Raw genomic sequence first — 23386 nt, forward strand, 5'->3', positions numbered from 1 at the left:
CAGATTTTGAGGTGTTCCGAATCCATCTCTTGGTTTAAGTTGCATAGTGGGCATATAGGGGACTGATATATTCCAATTCTATGCAAGTGCTTGGTCAAACAGTCATAGCCTGTTGCCAATCTAAATGCAGCTACAGATGATTTGTGTGATAAATCGGGAATTAACTGTGGATTATGATGCAGAGAGTTCCATTTTTTCTCTTCAGATTGTGTTATCAAATTTTGTTTGTTGAAGTCTAAGTATGTAGATTTAATAAATCTTTTCATAGAGTAATTTTTTATTTTATTTTAGTAGGTTATTTTACGACGCTTTATCAACAGCTTAGGTTATTTAGCGTCTGAATGAGATGAAGGTGATAATGCCGGTGGAATGAGTCCGGGGTCCAGCACCGAAAGTTACCCAGCATTTGCTCATATTGGGTTGAGGGAAAACCCCAGAAAAAACCTCAACCAAGTAACTTGCCCCGACCGGGAATCGAACCCGGGCCACCTGGTTTCGCAGCCAGACGCACTGACCGTTACTCCACAGGTGTGAACTTCATAGAGTAAAACGTAGATTTAGTAACAGGTCTGTAAGTAGCAGTGCTGCCCTTCTTTGCTAAAGCATCCGCATTCTCGTTTCCCAAGATTCCACAATGGGATGGTATCCATTGGAATACAATTCTTTTATTGAGTGTTATTAATTGAGAGAGCATTTTGGTTATTTCTGTCGTTTGAGATGAAGACTATTGATAGAATAGCTGCTTTGGAGTCTGACAACATAACTGCATTCTTAAATTTACTGATGTGGCATAGAAGATTCCTGAGACTTTCACTTATTGCAATGATTTTTCCATCAAAACTTGTTGTCCCATATCCAAGAGATCTATAAAGTGAGAAGAGACAGCACGTAACACCTGCACCGGCACCTTGTTTCCTGGAGATCAAGGGTCCATTGGTGTATAATGAAGCCAGTTTTGTGGAGGATACCAAATATTAATTGTCTCTAAACACAATTGTTTCATTATTTGTTGTTCTGTGTATATTACTAAAATATGGTGTTCACTTAAACTGGCTACAACTTGCCATATAACCACTCCAATATGAAATGAGTACCATTAAGGTAAAATTATCCAAAGGTAAAATAGTCCCCCACTTGGATCTCCATGCAGGGACTACTTCAAGGGCACAGAAACAACTAACCACTACAGAAAATGTAAAACTGGAGCGAAATCTAAAAATTCCTATTACTGGAAGAAGGTTGCCAAATGCAATGTGGCAATAATGCAAACAATCAAACAATCAAATGACTGGAAAAAGAATGAGGGAATGTTACCTTAGTGTGTAAAACAGTTCCCTTTGTGTGTAGGTATTCTATTTAGACAAGGTGAATTAATTTGGATTCATGTCCTCTTCATTGAAAATATTAAGGCAGTGTTGTCTGTAGAAAATCGAGAATATGCTAGAGAAATGAAAACAAAGCTAGACAATCATACGGAAATAGTTTTCATGTTGAATTTGTCCAATGTGCTTTAATTATTCACAAGAAGCAACCTTGGTTATGTGGCTGCCCTGATGGTATATACATGAAATTAAGTATCCATTGTCTTATAAAAATAATAGATGAAGCAGGGAATGTTAATGCAAAGAACCTTCATTTAAATAATGAGAAAAATGTAATGTTAAAAAAAAAATAATATCTGTTACATGCAATGCCAAATGCTAATGCACATAATAGGTTTCAGATTCAAATTGTTTATTACCATTAATACGTATATACATTATACATATATATATATATATATATATATATACACATATTAACAGCGGCAGATTTAGGGACTTATCTGTACACTTTTCAGCCATCATATTTTGGGTGTACAAAATATGTGGAGTATTGTTGACATAAATGTCAGCCAGAGAAATCGGATTTGGTGGAGTTGGAGTGTGAACATGAAGTTATTAAGTGCTGACTGAATCTGGTTGAGAAAATGATTGGTTTGTTGTGGTGATAGTGAATGCAGTGATATTTACCGTTGAGTTTATTGTTCCATTGTTGTCACTTATTACCAGGGGGCGGATGTTGATGACCTAAAAATCTACTTAAAATGACCATTAAAATGCCCTTAAACTAATGGAAAAAATGACATAAAATTAAAAGAAAATGACATTTAAATATTATTCACCACAACTTCTTAAAACTTAGTCACTTGTTTCAATGAGTGCCTTGCAATTTCGGAGACAGGAGGCAATTTCCTGCAATTTAACTAAGATAAAGGAAAGGAACATGCAACAAAATGAAAGTTTTTCCTTAAAACTATAGATTTTAATGAGGGTTTACAATTTGTTTCAATCGGGTGGTCCATTCAGTGCCTTCATTCTCTGTCTCCTCCTTCTTCACTTTTGTTACCAGAGCTTCCAAATGGGGGAGTGTGAATGACAAAACAAATTGTGGGTGCAGCGTGCTTTGTGTTAAAAATACTTGTCTACATTCCTTCCAAACCACGTCCCATCTAGGACATACTGAAAGTTTCCCCCCTTCCAAATATAAATTCTAAAGACATCCTCGTACCGACAAACAAACAGTAGCGGTCAAAGCCCTTACTTAAACTAAGCTGTTGCCATTACTTCTGTTGTGTGAAGTGAAGTCTTCAGTGGAATATGGGATGGGCTTTAAAGTCTGTTCCAAACTATGAAACTCAAACTTCACTGTTATTCACTTATTCAATAGGTAATTACTACTGACCTATTTGCTTATAAAATGATTTAACAGACCTATCGGTAAAGAAAAAAGTAAAATGCATTCCAAATGATCTAAAAGTTCTTCAAAGTATTAAAAATGACCAAAAAATGCAGAAAAAAAAATGTTGTTGTTGTTGTTTTCTAATGCCAGGTGTTTGACAATAAAGTCATTTGACCTCTTGCACTCCAATATTTTTCAAAGACATTATCATGGTTGGCCACTGAAGCACAGATTTTGAGGTGTTCCGAATCCATTTCTTGGTTTGAGTTGCACAATGGGCAGTTAGGGGACTGATATATAGAAAATGGCAAGTTGTAGCCAATTTAAGTGAACACCATATTTTAACGTTTTGGTGGCTACTTCATTCACACACAACCCTCAGAATATCTGGAGGACCACACCTGCTGTTGGTCGACAGGTCCATTGGACCTAGCTGGGAGATCTTGTTGATCACCAGCTTTCCCTCCTTAAGCCACTGGAGGACGATTTTAGTGCCATAGCAGGTCAGCACTAGGAACAGAAAAGTAGGAAGGAAAGTGAAATGAACCCCTAGGCCTTGAATGCTCTAATGCTGTCGGGGACGAAGAAAGTAAGAGTTCAGTCAGAGGACTGGATAGGAAAGGGTAAAGAGGGAATTAGGTATTGAATAGAGGAAAATTATACCAAATTCAGTCATTAACTCATCAAGCCGACCAGTGCTAATTGATGAGTAGACCCTCCCTTTAGTTCAGCTTGTAAAATTATGCTTACTAACAACTGCACCACAGGAAGGTAGGGATGGGACATTGGGTATTTGTCCAGGTTGGTTCCTTAAAGCCTTCAATGGGAAGGATTAATGGCTCTCCCCCCTGTATCCGACAGATATAAAAATGACCTTTTAGTTCAAAAACGTCAAAAAATGCAATATAAGAAATTATTTTTTTACGTTGATATTAACATGGAAAGGATTTCTATATTAATAGGCATTGTCCTAATGTAAAAAATAAGATGACTTTTCATCAACATCTCCCCTCTACTTATTACTACTGGTTGTTCATTTCAAAGTGTGTCATGACGTCACTGTTGTTGGGTCACCAATTTGAAGCGAGTTTCAGCTTATATGTTAGAGAAGTTGCCTATTATTTAAGGCGTTCTTCAATCTGAACTTAAGAACATGTACGGTATAACTTGAACGTCGTAGCAACAGATGGCGGTCTGTAAAGTCTGTGTGCTACCATAACCTCTTTCGAACTGTGTTTTGCGCCGGCAAGTCGTACGCAGGGTATTTGTTATCATCGGTTGCGTACGGTAACATTCCACAACACAAATCAAATGCTCCGTGTCCATGTTGACCGTCGAAGTTAATGTCAACAAATACGTAAGTAATCATCTTAACCCTCTCCCCATATCCCGACAGTACGTATTTCCAAACAGTTCACATTCCTGCCACTACCGGCATTACCGTACGTATCGGTACGTACTCTTCAGAATGAACGCCGTACTTGCTAGGCAACTTCTCTGCCTCTTAGGTTATACACCTCTGCGGAAGTGTAGGAAGATTGAATTCTCTAGGCTCATCGGCTAGCCATCTGACGGCATACAGCGAGCCATGACACATTTTGAACTGAACACCCAGTATTGTTATTGATTTTGTGGGTTTTTATCACGTGTATTTTGTTTTCCTAAGATGTTATTGAATTGAAGATGCCTATGGTATTGGTGAGGTCTTTTCGGTGATATAATTTCGCTGGTTCGACAGAAAGCCTGAGTGTTAAGGTGTAATCCATGATCACCCCTCTATGGGGGGTGCGGCAACTCCAGACTGGCAAGCTACAGCTTTTATTATCAATTTTGATGTGGTGGGTTGTTGTAATAGAAGATAAGTTTCTCGAGTGTTGTTCTGTTATTTGTGTTTGGTGGGTTAATGAAGAGAATTTGTGTATATTGTCTGTTTAATGCTGAGAAAGAGTATTTGTGATTTATATGTTCGAGGTGTGTGAAGAGTGGTGTGAGTTTTGTTCTTGTGTATACTGTGTGGCTGGTGCTATGCCTTGGGAGCCTGACAATGTTCCTGAGGATACGTCTTTCCCTTGCCTCAATTTTAGTCTGTCAGATGGAGCCACTGATTGTGTTAGGAAGAGCTGCATAACAGGTTTGACTATATGTGATTTATATGTACTGGAAATGAGACTGTAGATAATATTGCTAACAGACAACATCTTTGGGGCCCAAACCTATACAAATAACTTCTTTAACCAGCGCATATTCTGCAGTTAATTCTCATTTAACAAATTTAGGGGTCGAATTATGGCCTTCTTCTGATAAAGGCCAAGTACTTCAAAACATTCAAAAGAAACCTAATGATTTACAAATGTTCCGCAACATTCCCAGACACATACAAACTTTCTTGGCAAGAGCCAGGACAGGCCATATTGTCACTCAGAAGTATCTTCACCGCTTTAATCTTGCTGACTCTAGTAGTTGTTGCTGGTGCAACAATAACGAAGAAGATTGGAACATATCCTCTTAAATTGCCCTGTCACAAACATCCATAATAACTAATCTAAAATCTGCAATACCTGTAACCTTGGACAATTCTCTCCAATACATATTGATTACACTTCATCTTTGGAATGTGGCTGCTGAAATATACAACCAGCATCGTGCTTTTTACCCATCATTTGTAAGAAGAGGAAATTCATAGTGAAACATAGTGGAACACATGTTGTCAGCAAATGGCTGGATACACTACGAAGATTGATTGATATGTTCACGAGGTAAACCATAAGTAATGTCATTAAGTTCAAGGGGTTATTCCTTGAAATATTTCAGACAATAAAGTTCAATACAATTTTGCTCCTTTTTGCTTCCTTTTCGAGATAAAAATTGTTTTATATGAAACATTTTATAGTGTGTTTTAGAAAAGCCATTGATTTAATTCCCAATATGCTCAGTTAATTTAAGAGAGTAGTATATTATAATAATAAAAGTCTGAAAGACTTTTAGTTTTATCCTTTAAATGTGTAGAACTTTGATCTTAACAAATGTAACATTGCAAAACTTCTTTGCATAATGAAAAGTTACATTGTTCAAATATAATTTCTGCACATTTAAAGGACAAAACTAAAATTCCTTTAATCATTTATTATCATAATACACAGCACTCTCAAATTGACTGGGCATATTGGGAATTAAATCAATGGCTTTCTCAAAACATGCTATGAAATGTTTCATATAAAAAAATTACGTTGGTGCCTAAGAGAGTAAAAAAGTTAAATCCGCCACTGCTTCCACATCATCCTTATCCACTATAAATTTCTCTTTGGGCTAGCTAGGACATGAATTCAGATCTCTAACAAGAGTTCATGTACCAGCTATCAAACTAAAACAATAAATAAGTAAATAATTAATATAATACAGTTTTGATGCTTACTTTCCCATTATGAATTTTCCATGCTGTGTAACATCCCTCATTTGTTCTCCAAGACTTTTTCTTGGCCTTCGTGGACGTGGTAGAGCCTTGCGTTTTTCTCCTCCCTCCTCTGTACTCTCATCAGCTGCTACCTGATGCGCTGGTTTTTGAAACTCAGGACATCCATCATTTTTCCATGAGTTCCAGTGCTCTTCTCGCTACAGTAAAATCACACAACAGATTCAATCTAAGCCAGACAAACAAATAAAATTGTTACAGATAATAAGTAAGCACTACACAAAAAACATGAAAAAGATAAAAAAAAAAAGGGAGACAATGTCCCTGACCTAATTTGAAATAATAAATGCAGCCAATTTTGTCACAAATTATCTATCATCATCTTTTGTCACATTCTCCAACAAGAGCACTGATTACAAAATTTCCTGCAATTCACACTTTCTTCATTAAGTTCTTTCATCTCACCTCTATCCAATGAAATTTTTCAGTGGTTTTTCTTGGCAAGAAGCATATAGAAATGCTAATATAGGTGCTAATATTGTTAAAAAATGGCTTGATTCCAACTTTCTTTATTTAATCTAAATCAATCTTAGTTCCTTTTTCGTTAACAACTGCCAGTGTTCAAAATTTAAAAAATAGCGATAAATATAGACTAACAATACACAGTGAAAATTCTTTAGATTACAAAAGTTGTAAATGTCCACCATTGAAAGAAGCTACATATGTGAAATACCTGGATATCATTATTGATCAAAATTTAAAATGGCCTCATCGCATTACTTATCTTTGTAAGAGGCTTCGTAAAACAATTTATAAATTCGTTAATCTTCAATGCTACTTACCCATTAGAGTTCTACGAAATGTTTATTTGGCCATTTTTCAGTCTATCATTCAATATGGTATTATTGTTTGGGACGGAAGTACAAAAATTAATCTTAGTCCGTTAAATTTACTACAAAAACGAATAATTAAAACTTGTTTGAAGAAATATTTTGATTATCCAACTAAATTAATTTATTCTGAATTTAATGTATTTAATATTGAACAAATTTATAAATATACTCTGTTAAAATTTTATCATAAAAATCGTAATAAGTTTATATTACAGGCACATAATCATGACACAAAACGAAATAATAATTCAACATTAGTAGAACCTGAATGTTTCACATCTCCTGGTCTAAAGCATAGCATTAATTTTGGCCCAAGGTTGTATAACTCTTTACCTAAATTACACACAGAACTTCTAACGTGTAACCCACTAACATATAACAAGAAAATTAGAAACGTGTTAATATCTTCAATTTGATTAAATAAATTTATAGCCTATGTCTATGAATAATTAATCAGCCTATATTATATTTGTATTCTATAATTTTGGAATATATATTTTTTTTCATAAATTGTCCTACTTTATTCACGTACGATATTATTCTTCTCTATGTTAATATTTACTTACTTACTTACTGGCTTTTAAGGAACCCGGAGGTTCACTGCCGCCCTCACATAAGCCCGCCATTGGTCCCTATCCTGAGCAAGATTAATCCAGTCTCTACCATCATATCCCACCTCCCTCAAATCCATTTTAATATTATCTTCCCACCTACGTCTCGGCCTCCCCAAAGGTCTTTTTCTCTCTGGCCTCCCCAAAGGTCTTTTTCTCTCCGGCCTCCCAACTAACACTCTATATGCATTTCTGGATTCGCCCATACGTGCTACATGTCCTGCCCATCTCAAACGTCTGGATTTTATGTTCCTAATTATGTCAGGTGAAGAATACAATGCGTGCAGTTGTGTAACTTTCTCCATTCTCCTGTAACTTCATCCCTCTTAGCTCCAAATATTTTCCTAAGAACCTTATTCTCAAACACCCTTAATCTCTGTTCCTCTCTCAAAGTGACAGTCCAAGTTTCACAACCATACAGAACAACCAGTAATATAACTGTTTTATAAATTCTAACTTTCAGATTTTTTGACAGAAGACTAGATGACAAAAGCTTCTCAACCGAATAATAACAAGCATTTCCCATATTTATTCTCCGTTTAATTTCCTCCCGAGTGTCATTTATATTTGTTACTGTTGCTCCAAGATATTTGAATTTTTCCACCTCTTCGAAAGATAAATCTCCAATTTTTATAGTTCCATTTCGTACAATATTCTGGTCACGAGACATAATCATATACTTAGTCTTTTCGGGATTTACTTCCAACCCTATCGCTTTACTTGCTTCAACTATAATTTCCACGTTTTCCCTAATCGTTTGTGGATTTTCTCCTAGCATATTCACGTCATCCGCATAGACAAGAAGCTGATGTAACCCATTCAACTCCAAACCCTGTCTATTATCCTCAACTTTCCTAATGGCATATTCTAGAGCGAAGTTAAAAAGTAAAGGTGATAGTGCATCTCCCTGCTTTAGCCCGCAGTGAATTGGAAAAGCATCAGATAGAAAGTGGCCTATACGGACTCTACTGTAAGTTTCACTAAGACACATTTTAATTAATCGAACTAGTTTCTTGGGAATACCAAATTCAATAAGAATATTATATAAAACTTCTCTCTTAACAGAGTCATACGCCTTTTTGAAATCTATGAATAACTGATGTACTGTACCCTTATAATTCCATTTTTTCTCCAATATCTGTCAAATACAAAAAATTTGATCAATAGTCGATCTATTACGCCTAAAACCACATTGATGATTCCCAATAATTTCAAAGTTAATCTTCTCAAAAGGATATTCGACAAAATTTTGTACGACGTCAACAAAATTGACATTCCTCGAAAGTTACTACAGTTAGTCTCGTCCCCCTTCTTAAAAACAGGTACGATTATGGACTCCTTCCATTGTTCTGGTACAATTTCCTTTTCCCAAATTGCAAGTACAAGTTTATATATAAATTTCGCTAGATAATGCCCTTCCACCCTCTTGTATTAATTCTGCTGGAATTTGATCAATACTTGTACTTTTTCAGATTTTCTATCGCAATTTCGACTTCAGAAAGTGTGGGTTCCGGTATGAATGGCTCAGCAGTTTGTATTTGAATTTCGTCCTGATCATTTCTATTTGGTCTATGTATGTTTAGTAGTTGCCCAAAATAGTTTCTATGTTAATATTAAAGGTAAAAGGTAAAGGTATCCCCGTAACATGCCATGAAGGCACTTGGGGGGCATGGAGGTAGAGCCCCATGCTTTCCATGACCTCGGCACTAGAATGAGGTGGTGTGGTCGGGACCACACTCTGACCGCCTTTTACCCCCGGGAAAGACCCGGTACTCAAATTTATAGAAGGCTGAGTGAACCTTGGGGCCGTTCTGAAAGTTTGGCAACGAGAAAAAATCCTGTCACCACCGGGGATCGAACCCCGGACCTTTCAGTCCGTAGCCAGCTGCTCTACCAACTGAGCTACCCGGCCGCCTAGTTTCTATGTTAATATTATATTATATAATTTCATTGCAGCTATAATTTTAATTTCAATTCCTATTTTATTTTATTTTCAATATTCCTCTTATATTAATGTATTATATTATATAATTTCACTGTAGTTGTAATTTAATTTTAGTTCCTATTTTATTTTGTATATTCTCTTATAGGCCTATTAACAATATATCTGAACTGCAATATACACAAGCGCTGCTCATTCCGTCCTCAAATTTTGTTAGTATTACTGTATCTTCTTTTTTATATTAATTGTATTATTTTACTTCTATTTCTATTGTTGTAATTATATTCTGTATTCTTTATATTTATATTCTGTATAAAATATCCTGTTACACTGAAATAAAAAAATGGAACAGTTAAATTGTACTTTTTCATTATCCCAAGTGCAATGATATTTCAAAACACAAGTTAGGAAAAACACTACAATAATGCACTGTACCTTAAGAATATGTTTAACAGTCTGAACAAATGCTGTCCCATCTGGTGGCGTTTCCTCCAGTAAAGAGTAAACCATTTCCGTCTTTTCTCGCACCCATTCTGCCTGGTCAGACTTGAGTTCATGTGTCTCTCTAGAAACGCAAAAAATTACGTCAATTCCTTTTAAAACAAATAAATATACGGTTTGACAATTAAGTTCCCAAACTTTTTTTTCTCAAAGCACAGTAGGCTTGTAGAAAAGGAGTGTGTGTTCCATTATATATATCTCTCTCTCTTTTCTTCTGTGTTTTCTTTTATTGAAATCATTTAGCATGCTCCATTACAGAGTAATAAGTAATACTACATGTGTTGTGTGTGTGTGTGTGTGTGTGTGTGTGTGTGTGTGTGTGTGTGTGTGTGTGTGTGCGTGTGCATATTCAGATATGTATGTGAGACAAAAGAGAAACCAGTACATAGCTTCATTATGGGCCTCTATTGTTCATCATTCTTAGTTTAAGACAGTGGTGGGCAAAATGAACGCAACCCACAAGACAGGATTTAAATGGCAACTACATACTGTGGGAGGGGTTGCACTCTACAGTGCAGTCACGGATTTACAGACAGTTGTGCCACTACACTCCTACCTACCATATGTAATTAGAATAATATGTGATAATTAATTAATCATTTTTCAAAGCAATTTCTTCGAAATTGGGATTTATATCTGTGCATGCTATTTTCAGTTGTGCAAGGAGATGAGCATCGCTTAAGCAGGATCTGTGGCTGGACTTTATAAATTTCATTTTAGAAAACAGCTGTTTGCACTGGTAGGTTGATGAATACACACCGTCATTTTCCATAACTATGGTCCTGGAACACAACTATGGTCCACGATACAACCATTCAAAGATCATTGTAGAAGTAACATAGACCGTTCGTAGATAGCTGCAGTGACTTGAATTCAAACTACAGTACAGCAAAAATATAGATACACGAGTTACTACGTTATGGAGTACAAAATTTGAATAGTTGTATCGTGGACAATAGTTATGTTCCAGGACCATAGTTATGGGAAATGACAGTACTCATTATTTTTTAAGCAAACTGTCTAAGCAGTGGATATGTAACTAAGTACTAGGCATCTTTTAAAAAATTCTAGCCCCCAGTAGACCTTCACATTCTGCCTTCAAGAAGCCATCATTCTGCAAATCCAGTACCTCTAACTGTAATTCTGGGATAACATTTTCAATTTCAACATTAAAAGGAGTGGCAAAAATATTGAAATCTTTCTCCATCCTTTGAAAATCACTGAATCTGTGTTCTTTGAACTCGTATAACAGGTGATCTATTTTAAGAATGTACATATTTAAGTTCGCATCCTGAATATTTGTAACTGATTCTAAATATTAGAAATGAAAGAACCGCCTTTCTTGTAAGTGTGATATCCCCTTGATTCATATGATTCTGTGAAAGATATTGTATCACTAACGAAGCTCCGAAGTACAGCAATCCAGTATAATCCGCCACATACATGCGCAGTATTTTCATGGAGTGGGGGGAGGGGAAAGTAGGGCGTAAGTTTGATGCTTCGCTGAGGTCTGACATCACTGCGGCAATGCCGCAGGAATGCCCACCATTGGTTTAAGACAACAGACCATATATTTCTAGACTCTGGGCATTCAATGACAGAGACTTCAACACTACTGAGTCAGCTAAACGCAAAGTCAAGACTCTCATTACCATAGAGATTGTGTGGGTCTAATGCAGTACTATAGGAGAAACAATCACTTTGCTGTAAATAAAATATCCTTAATATCAAAGATCTTGCAAAATGCAATTTCTTGGCACGCAAGAAAAAACTACAGATGGTAACAAGGTCCAATGGATGAAAATTAAATGGCTCTGATGTGAATGAGCTGAACCAATGAAAATTAATTTCGTAATTCTCTAAATGAATGAAAGCATGGAAGGTAGTTGATATTTATCCAGTAAAAAGGGGCAGAAAGTCTTTAAAAGTTACATCTACTGTTCCCTCCCCATGGTCAAGGGCATTGCGTTGAGGAGGCAAGGGGGTGTCTGTGCACCAACTTCATCTACCTCAATAAAAAATCTAAAACATTTGCATATAAACTGATTTGTGTGTAAGAACATACAATAAATAAAGTGAAAAATGAAATATAAGGAATATGATGGCCACCTTTAATGCGATATGAAAGCACAGGAGTTCCAGCAATGCTACCAGAAATGGAAACTATGCTGGTCTTCATACACAGTATCAAGGCATACGACTTCATGGTTGTCATCAGTAATATAAGTACTTCAAGAAACAAAATATTATTATCACCATTAAAAAGAGAAAAATTCGTTCCGGCACCGGGAATCGAACCCGGGACCTCTCAGCTCTGCACGCTGAGGGTTCTTTCCAAATGAGCTATGCCGGGACACAATCCCCGGTGCCGGTCGAACTCTCTCATTGTACTATTTTACGGCCTACTACCTGCATTTAAACATTATGTAAGTCAATATGTAGGAGCGCATATTTAAATGACTTTTGTGCGAAATCGTGCGTATTTGCTTGGTTTCCGCACAAAACCAATCCGCGGTAAGTCTAAAATTCCACATTCAGTATTCCCAACCTAACACACATAACAATTTCCCTCTTCTTACCGCTTAAGTGACATATTGATTTTATTGCTTTAGGCTTTTAACATATTATTTTTAGAGACGTTCAATATAGTAATAATTATAAATTGGAAACTTACCACTGCAATTTCACCTAAATTGCACTGTCAATTATTGTTTTTAAATATTTGCAAAAATTAAGTAAACTCTACAACTCCACTAAAGTTACTGCATTAGTGATGCATGTAACATTAAGGAAGCCGTTTATTTTAAGTTCGCATTTATAGACTGGGGGGAAAAAAAAGACAGACGTATATCACGGCCTGCTGGACTATAGTAAACACAGAAAACATTTTAAAGCAACAATGTTGAAGATAGATATTTTTGTTTTGCTAATTTGCCGTCATTGAACAGAAACCAAGATGGAGATTTCATTACAACTAATTAGAAATTCCTCTTTCAGGTATGTAATAAACGATCTTCGCAACAAAATAATGTACGATACACGAGTGGTATGTTTTCTTTCAATTCTCGGAAATTAAAAAAGCTCAACTACGTTTCGCTTTTTCAAACTTTTCCTCGAACATGAAAACTTCAACATACCGCTCTTGTAACGCATATTACTATTATGGCCATATTCAACAACAGTTTGTGATAACTGTAAACATTTAATACATCAAATATTCATTATATGAGGTCTCGCCATCCATGTCCCGGCATAGCTCAGTTGGAAAGAGCCCTCAGCATGCAGAGCTGAGAGGTCCCGGGTTCGATTCCCGGTGCCAGAACGAATTTTTCTCTATTTAATGGTGATAATACACATTGACTACTTCATAGTAGTCGTGTTAATATTCAATGAGTATGGCGAGACCTCATATAATGAATATTTGATGTACAAAATATTATGTTTACGAACTTATTTGTCAGACCTTGTACAAATATACTACAACTAGACTTTCGATTAATTCCTTAAACAAACAAACTAGTACACAAGATGCTTACGATTTAAATTTAACTGGTGAGTTCAGATACTGGAATACTATAAGGAACTGAAGGAGAACATAGCGTCGGAAGTTGGCATCACTGAGCTGCAATTCCAGCAGCTTCTGGTTTGTCAGGAACTTTGCGAAGTAGTGCTGCTGCTGTTGTTGCTGCTGTTGTTTGTCTTCATCTGTAGTATCCAACTTCCGTCGCTTACCTTGCATGTCATCAAGTTTAAAACTTTTAAATGCCAACAACACATTTGATGCATGCTGTAAGAAATAACAAACGTAAATATATATATAATAATTAATTCTGTTGTTATTTGTCAAAAGTTGATGTCAGTTTTTGACGATTTTTACTTCTCTCATTCCTTGAATTATCTGGTATGAGATTGGGTTGGATAGAAATCATTCCCATGCACGATCTTTATTTGATTCCTTCATTGTATCCATAAATCTTTCTCTATGAAGTGTATGTATATTTGATTTTACAAAAATGAAAGACTGGATTGCAATATGGTGTTGTAGTTGGGAACATCCTTTTTTTAGCAAGTTGGAATGCTGATTCATTGCCTTCAATACCACAATGAGCTTAGGTATAAATGCTGACCGTTTTGTCTATGTTTAATTTATATTTAATCATAGTTCATGACTGCCTGGCAAAACACCTGCATAAGAGTGGTATTATTTGATTACTAAATTGAGTGGCTCAGTCACAGAGTTGCCTAAGCCACAATTAATAGTCATAATCCGTGGTGCTACAGCCCGTGAAGGGCCTAGACCGACCAGCTGGCTGCTGGCCTCACGTCCACATGCCGAAGCAGAGGTGGACGATCATCCAACCAGAATGGAGGTATTGTGTGATTAGCATGAAGATCTCCCCAGCCGTTATAGCTGGCTTTCGCAACTGGATTTCACTACCTATCGTAGCTCCCCAAGTGCATCACGATGCTGGATGGGCACCGGTTCCATACACTGGCCGAAATTTCATGAGAAAATTTCTCCCCCCATGAGGACTCGAACCAGCGCACATTCACTAATGCGAGTCCTAGGCAGGATGCCTTAGACCACGATGCCACAGCATGGGACCTAAGCCACAATTACACTGAAAAAAGTTATTGAAGTCTAAACTCAGACCTCGGTTTTTAAAACTATATGCTCTTGACTGGAAATTATTTCTCCTTTACTCTAATCTAATATTTATCTAGTACATCTACTTTGGCACACATATAAATGATAATTTACAGTCATTTTATGCAGAAATCTGCGGCTAAAAATTTGTGGTTTAGGCAACTCTGGCACTGAACCACTCAATTGTGTTCTGTGTGGAATGGATTAAATCATGGACAGAAACCATCTAGTTTATTGCCAGTCTCTCCCAAACACTCCTAACGTCTACAAAAAATTATTGGACTGCAAGACAGCTGATGATTTCATTGCTAAGATGGCTGAGCATTATATTACAACAATACTTTTCTCGTTCCTAATGCGTATTGAATGGTTCTCATTTAGTTGTCAAAAGTTGATATGTCTTTACAGAATGTTTGGTAAAATATGACATAGAAAAAATAGAAAATTTGTCTTTACTAGAACATGACAAGTCTACATAACATCATCTGCCAGAATGGATTTTAGCATGCTCCATAGGCATATCATCTTTTGGCAAATAAACACAAAATTATATTACCATACTTGAAATATTTCATGGACATACTTCTAAGCCTTTTACGGTAAATTCTGGTGTGCCTCAAGGTTCCAATCTTGGTCCATTATTGTTTTTATTGTTTGTTAATGATATTGTGAATTGTGTACAACATTCTAAAATTTTATTATTTTCGGATGATATTAAATTGTATAAAGAAATCAAAACTATATCAGATTGTAAGCTACTTCAAACAGATATTACAAACTTACATATATTGAGTATTAATAATAAATTGTTATTTAATATAAATAAGTGTATACATATGACCTTTTCTAGATTGAAAAATACAATTAAATTTTCATATAAAATAGAGGCAAAAGTTTTACCAGCAGAAAATGAACATAAAGATTTAGGTATATTATTTAGCAGCAATTTTACGTTTTATAGTCATATTAATAATATTATAAATTTGTCCTATAAAAGTTTAGGTTTTGTTATGAGAAATTCTTGTAAATTCAAAGTGAAAACTATAATAATTTTGTATAATTCCATTGTTCGATCTAAATTAGAATATGCTGCTGTTATCTGGAACCCAGTTACTAACAAATATATTCTGTTACTAGAAAAAATTCAAAATAAATTTCTAAAATGGTTATACTACAGACTTTATAATGATTATCCTACCTATGAGAGTTATGCTACAATGCTTCAACATTTCCATTTTACTAGTTTGCAAATTCGACGAAATTGTCAATCTTTAAACTTTCTTTATAAAATTATTAACAATAAGTTGGACTGTGTTGGTTTATTTTATTATATAACATTATATGCACCTAAGCTTAAAACTAAATTTCGAAATTTGTTTTACATACCAAGGACAAATACTGAATCCCACAAAAATTCCCCAATTTTCCAAATGTTACAGTTATACAATAAATTGCATCCTCATCCGAATGTTGATATTTTCAATATGAATTTCTCTAGATACAGAATTATTTGTTATCATATTTTACAGAATATTGTTGTTAGTTAATTTGAAGCTACTTTCACACCTTATTTCAATTTCTCTTTTTTTCTTTCCCTTTTTTCTATTATGTTTCAGTTTTTAATAAGTGTATGTTTCCTTTTCCTTGTTTATGTTTTATCAATTAATTTGTTAGTCGTGAACATTGTAATTGGGCTTTGCCTGTTATGTTCATCAACAAATGAATAAATAAATAAATATTGGTTCAAACATTAGTGTTTGAAAAATAGAATTTACAGTAGACGAAGGCAGTACTAACTTAACCTAAGCCATATTTTCTTAGGTTAGTTGCATTTTCCCTGTCATGAAGCCATCATCTCCATACTTCACTAACAACACCACAGAGTCATAAGCAGGGAACGGATTTATATGGACTAAAAATATATGAAATATGTAAATATATATGTAGTTATTTTTACCAAAATATGGAATTAAATATGGATTTTTACCAAAATATGGAATTAAATATGGACTTAAAATTATAAAAAAATGACTATGTACGTTAAATATTGGTACATTTTAATCAAACTAAACAAAAAATATAATGGACGTACCTTATCTTCCAATGTAGTTTCAACAAAACACAATTTTTATTGTCTGTTACCATAACAATAGGTTACAAACATTTCTTTCAAGTGCTGAAAAGTGAATCTTCTTCTATTGTCTCTGAGGATAGATTTATACTGACTAAAAGAGCGTTCGACGTCACAAGAAGTAACTGGTACATAATTCAATTTCACAATGTCTGCTGGGGATAAGTCCAAGTTAATCTTCACTGTTGATTCACCACTCATCACAGCAACAACCTTTTGTAGTTCTTCATATCCAGGGTTTTTTGAAAGTACAGTGTCCACCTTAGCTCTTACTGCATCTGCAACTTTACCTCTACCACGATTCAGTTGTTCCACAGTACTATTTATAATTTCAAAACTTTCAGATAGTGAAAGGTGCCTATTTTGGAGACTTTTGAGCGTTTTTATGATGCATGAAAATGTATGCTGAATGTGAGCTAAGTCATTCTTCACACTTATGTCACAGGTAACTGTTTTCGCAGTATCAATTGAGACTGCATCTTCAGAGTCCAATGCAAGGAGAACATTGTTAATAGAGTCTATATGTTCGGCATAATATTCAACTGCTTCTAGCCATGTACCCCATCTAGTTAAAATTGGCTTTGGTGGCAATGGAATTTCAGGGTACATTTCTTTCAACACGTTAACTCTACTGGGAGCTTTGAGAAATACTTTTTTCACTGATGAAATCAACAAATCTACTTTAGGGAAATTGTCTCTGACCACTTCTGCCACACGATGAAATGCATGCGCCACACAAGTAAAATGAGTCAATTTAGGATATACAACAGATAATGCTTGTCCAGCTTTGACCATATAAGGGGCAGCATCGCTAATAAAGAATAACACATTATCGTACATAATACCCTTTGGCCACAGGATACCCATAGCTTCGTTGAACAGTTTAACTATAGTTTTGTTATTGCACTTTTCTAGAACATCACAATGTAAAAGAATTCGTTCAGAATATTGTTCACTTAACAAACCGATAACTACATTACCAACAAGTCTACCTTCTTTGTCGGGAGTCTCATCAATGGAAACCCAAATTGAACTATCTTTAATTTCATCTCTTATCTTCTGTATTGTCTCATCGTAGATGGATGGAGCATACGTCTTCCTAAGTGTTGACTCATCCGGGATTGTATGTTGAGTATATTTTTCAAGGAATTCCCTGAAGACCTTATTCTTTAGTTTGTAGAGAGGAATATCAGCAGAGATGAGAGAACGGCACAGGTCGATGTTAAACTCAGATCTTACATTCGATGTTGTTGGTTGTGTTAAAAACAATTGTCTCTGCTTGGAATTTAGTTGTTTGTTGGCCTGATGTTTACTAGTTGTAATGTGTTGTTGCACCAGGAACTTTTGTGTAGATGATACTGCACACTGACACAAATTACAAAATAATATTTTATTGTCAGTTGATAAACCATCTTCTTTAAATTCTGAAATGTAACTTGTTAGTTTTGATTTTAAATTGACTGAATGACGTACTTTTGGCATATTTACCGTCTTTATAGTATGATTTACAAAACTGAACCTATGTGTACTCTGACTGGCATTTAACTGTTGAGCTGCACAACTGAAGTCTGTTAAAAATTTTAAATTAAATTAATACAGTTTTGTAACTTACTTTCCCATTGTTGATAGGACTGCTAATTTTCAAATAACTCTGATGTTAAAGGGATTACTGAACATGTGTTTAAATCTCTATTGTTGAAATGTATTTTTAAAAGTTAATGGAATTTTGTTTTGTTTTATTGTTAAACCTAATATAATATGGACTGTTTTATATGAAATATGGAAAATATATGGAAATTAACGAAAATATGTACTAAACTCTAAAATATGGAAAAATATGGAAAATAAAAGTAGGATTTTTCAACCCTACACATTGTGAAACATAAAGATAATGCAAAATATAAATTATATTAGCTTTATAAGTAAATATGTATTTACATATAAATCCTTTCCCTGGTCATAAGCAACACCACATAAGTGTCATAAGGAAAGGAAAATATTACAGTGAGAAACATAAATGTTCTCTTTATTATATTCTACAACAAAATTATCAAGCAATATTTTACCAACAACTCGAATTCTTACTTTTCCCTTGAGTCGTTTATTATTGCCGCATTTTTCTCATTACCCACTGGCAAAGTCTTTGTTGTTTTTTGTGTAACAATAACAGTCTTTTAGTCTGACTGCTCAATAATGTTTTGCCTTTTTAGGCTGGCTGTTTCCACCAATAACAATCTAGGATTTCATTCGACTACTCGTCATCTCCAGGTGGAATAAGTTCCAGAACTGCAATACATGCTTTCAGTATCCAGCCTAACGTAATGAAAGTACAACAGGAGCGAAAGAACATGTGGCAACCTCACTTTCTGCGAATTCAAATGAGCCTGCAATTGCACTGTTAGCATTTTTCTTTGATATGCCAGTGGTTAAGGAGAAAAAGGCGGCAGTAATACAGGTCACAATGCAACAGAATACAATGCAGTGTTATTTTACCGAGAAATGGATAACTTCATGTACCTCGTCCTATGATTATAATAACCTTCAGACTACAATCACATCATATCTCTATACATATTGACATTAGCATCCAACTTACTACTTTTAATTTTGTCAAAGTTTATATGATCTATATCACACTCTCGTGTTTACTGAAGGCACTGACTGTCTCATTTATAGATACCTTTATCACACAATAGCTACACAATAAAGAAATCTACTTACAGCCGAGAAGGTTTTCCAATGGACTTTATTATAGCACTGGTTTGGATTGCGGAAGAAATCTTGAAGAGCCCAAAACTTGCAGTACAGATTAAAATCTATCTTGATCCTTGAAACAAATCAGATTAATTTTCTATAAATAACCACAGGAACAACTCTACTGAGCCCCAGCTTTGAAACCGCAGCTGGAATGCAGTGTGGAACGAATAAGGGGGTGATGACGTAAGACTGTTCTTTTTTTTTAATTGGTTATTTTAAGACGTTTTATCAACTGCTGTGGTTATCTAGTGTCTGAGTGAGATGAAGGTGATAATGTTAGTGAGATGAGTCCAGGATCCAGCGCCAAAAGTTACCCAATATTTGCTTTTAATGGGTTGAGGAAAAACCCTGAAAAAAACCTCAACCAGGCAACTTGTCCCAACCAGGATTTGAACACAGGTCCACTTGTTTCATGGTCAGACGTGCTGTTACTCCACAGCAGTGGACAAGACTGTACTATACTAGGCTAAAAATATACACCGCAGAAGGAATTTGGCGTGGAATTGATAAGCAGGTAATGGTGCAAGACTCATGAGCTAAAGTTTGTAGTGTGAAGAGAATACCCATACACACTCCCTAGCTGGCCATGCTGAGTCACGTCCTCCTACTCCCCACTTCCTCATACTGCACAGTTTCAGAGCTGGCGCGTAGACAATACTTTCATTTGTTACTGTAATAAAGTAACAATGAAAATGTTTAACACTATTTGCCATATTATCTTGAATCATTCAATTTCAATGCTTGAAAATATGTCCTTCTTTCTAAAGATTTAACTCAGTTTTACAATTTATCACTAATACAACAACTACCTGACATATTATGACATTATTTATCAATAATTATTTACATTTTTCACTATAATATAGCTCTACAAATATTTATAACTTTACCTCATCAATCAATCTTCTTAATGTATCCAGCTGTTTGCTGACAACATAAAGTCCACTACAGTCCACTGTAGTCTATTCAGTTTTTGTTTTTCATGGGAAATGAGGGGTATTTTGATTGGTTTTCTTCATTATAGACGCCTGTTGCTAATAGCCAGAGTTGGGGTGTATAACTTTACCTCATAAATTCAACAGTTTTTATTCTATTCCATCATTGTTAAAAATATAACTCTACTCAGTATGAAACTGAAATTTCTGTAATATGTAATGATAACAATGGAACGGTGTTACACATAAATTGACCAAATGCCAAAATCTATTTTTTAGATTATTACTGCATCTACTAGCTAAATGTGTAAACTCTTTGTAAAATATTGTTCCAGCTTGATATCTCAACATAGGCCTACAGTACAACCATGATTATCCGTTTTAATGGACAGGACATAGTGAACAGTTAATCGAAAAAGGGATAATCCGTATCATGAATTTTTATGGACTTAAGTCTAGCTGATGCCATTTAAGAGACTTTAAATAGTGGGTACTCTTTTTTTTTGCACTTCTTTAAAATTAATTTTGTTCCTTACATCCATTCTAAATGTAGTAATTACTAAGAAATATTCCAGCAAGTGAATACGAAGTGAAATTTTTTATGTTAGTCCAAAGAGGTGAGAGTGTTAATTTAATCTTTGCAGAAATGAATGAAAATTACGCATGCAGCGAAATTACTACATGTTGTGGTATGTACAATTCAGAAAGTAGACACGAGCTGTTGTAAGTCATTCATTATTGTCCACAGCTTAAAAATTACGTTTCCATTTTAGACAATGGATAATCTGCAGAATGGTTAATCGCAGTTTCTTTTTTTTAATTTATAGAATATATTTCAAATGCTTCATAAGCTGTTTACTGCATTAAAAACATATTCTGAATCTGAAATGACGAATTTCTTTCCTTTCCACTAGGCTACCTTCCTGCAAAGAATAATTAATTCAAGTTCTAATGAATCACATGGGAATACTATTTTTTTAAGACTAGGCCTACTCACTTTGCATCTGGTTTCAAATCTTCTTCCATTGATTCATCCTTCTCGGAGAGTATGTCCTTCAAATCATTGGAGCTTTCACCTCCAAACTCCGTGAGATTATCGAGATTGAATTCACTTACAATATTCAAACCTACAAGAGACAATATTCCAGATAAATGTCTTTTAAATGATTGATAAATTTCTTTATCAAATAAATGTTTCAATGCAAATCTAACTTTCAGTTAAAGCTCCCTATGAAGCCAATACCAAAGTGACAAGAAGAAGAAGAAGAAGAAGAAGGAGAAGAAGAAGAAGAAGAAGAAGCAGAAGACTGGTGTTCACACAATAAGGTATAAAATATTAAATGCAAAACAGTACAAATTATACGTACTTACCAGATCGTTCAGAGAATGGAAAGAACTTCGCAAGGAAAAGGAGGATCCGTCCACAAAAGACAGTATTTTGTGAGCGAGATAATCTTCTTAGCAGATCTAAAATTAAAAAAAACAAAAGCATTTGCATATTATATAATTTTCTCCCCAGTTCTATGTGACAGGGAATTCAGCTTTTAAGTTAGTGGAAGAAATACTGAATTCTTTAAATTCGAAATTGATTTAGCTCAAACATAACAAATTAAAGTTTTATGGTATCAAAAATGAGCCATTGGTTTATATCTTTTTTTTTTTCTGCTGTTATTTATACTCGCTTTAACATCTCTGGTCATATTGCAAATTAATCTTTTAGGTGAAATCCGAAGGCCTGTGTACTATTGTTGAGTACTGGTTCTATCGTTGTGAACTAGATGGCGTCTGTAGATGTTCACTGATTTGTTATGAATATGATTTTGGTGATGAATGAAGCCAGTGATATTCTGGGATGTTGTGGCCCGAATTTCCTGACATTTGCCTTACAGTTGAGGGAAAAACCTCAACCAGGAAATTCAACCCAACCGGGAATCGAACCCGGGCCCTCTGAGTAAGAGACCAGCATGCTGATCCCTATACTACCGGTTTATATCTTACTTATCAAATATAAAATAAAAAGTACAATACGAGGGGGATCCAGGAAATAACGACCGTTTTGTTGTAATAATTAAAAAAAAATATATTTATTTGAAAAAACAAAGTCTGTTACATAACTGAAGCTTCCTTTACTTCTCTACATAATCACCACCTACATTTAAACATTTGTCATATCTGTTCACTAGCTTTAGAATTCCCGTGTTATACTCTTCTGCCGCCAGTTCATTAAGCCAGGTGTTCACTGTCTTCTTCAACTCTTCATCACTTCCAAAACGCATACCACCCAGAAAGTCTTTCAGCTTAGTGAAAAGGTGAAAATCGCTAGGAGCAAGTCTGGACTATAGGGCAGATGATCAAAGATTTCCCAACCGAATTGATCCAGCAATTCTCGAGTTGAAGCAGCAGTGTGCGGGCGGGCATTGTCGTGAAGAAGCACAACTCCTCTCAAAAGCATTCCTCGCCTCTTGTTTTGGATGGCTCGCCGTAGTTTTCGTAAAGTCTCACAATAACGATTTGCATTGATCGTAGTGCCTTTTGGCATGAAATCCAGCAAAAGACCACCTTTGCGATCCCAAAAGACAGTAGCCATGACGTTTTGTGTTGAGAAAGTCTGTTTGAATTTTCTTGAGTGATGAGGGATGATGCCACTGACGTGATTGGCGCTTGGTCTCTGGGGTGTTGTGAGACACCCAGGTCTCATCACCAGTCACAATTTGATCAAGAAAGGCGTCTCCATCTGTGTGATATCGCATCAAGAATGTCAATGCTGAGGCCATTCTCTGAGTTTTGTGTTGGTCACTCAGTTGCCGTGGAACCCATCGTGCACAGATTTTGTGGTAG

At 35.3% G+C, this 23386-nt stretch overlaps 1 protein-coding gene across 2 annotated transcripts in view; it reads right to left on the reverse strand.

Moving 5' to 3' along the window:
* Hpr1 (THO complex 1-like protein Hpr1) overlaps positions 1 to 23386 on the reverse strand; it is a 40972-nt gene that overhangs the window by 13101 nt on the left and 4485 nt on the right. For both annotated transcript variants that reach the window (XM_069845962.1, XM_069845963.1), the window contains exons 4-9: positions 21920 to 22015; positions 21546 to 21675; positions 19578 to 19683; positions 13614 to 13864; positions 10012 to 10141; positions 6134 to 6330 (exon numbers count right to left, since the gene is read on the reverse strand). In XM_069845962.1, coding sequence (XP_069702063.1) covers positions 6134 to 6330; positions 10012 to 10141; positions 13614 to 13864; positions 19578 to 19683; positions 21546 to 21675; positions 21920 to 22015 — 910 coding nt within the window. The remainder of the gene's footprint in view (positions 1 to 6133; positions 6331 to 10011; positions 10142 to 13613; positions 13865 to 19577; positions 19684 to 21545; positions 21676 to 21919; positions 22016 to 23386) is intronic.

This window comes from Periplaneta americana, chromosome 14 (assembly GCF_040183065.1).
Source record: "Periplaneta americana isolate PAMFEO1 chromosome 14, P.americana_PAMFEO1_priV1, whole genome shotgun sequence".
NCBI classification, from domain to species: Eukaryota; Metazoa; Arthropoda; class Insecta; order Blattodea; family Blattidae; genus Periplaneta; species Periplaneta americana.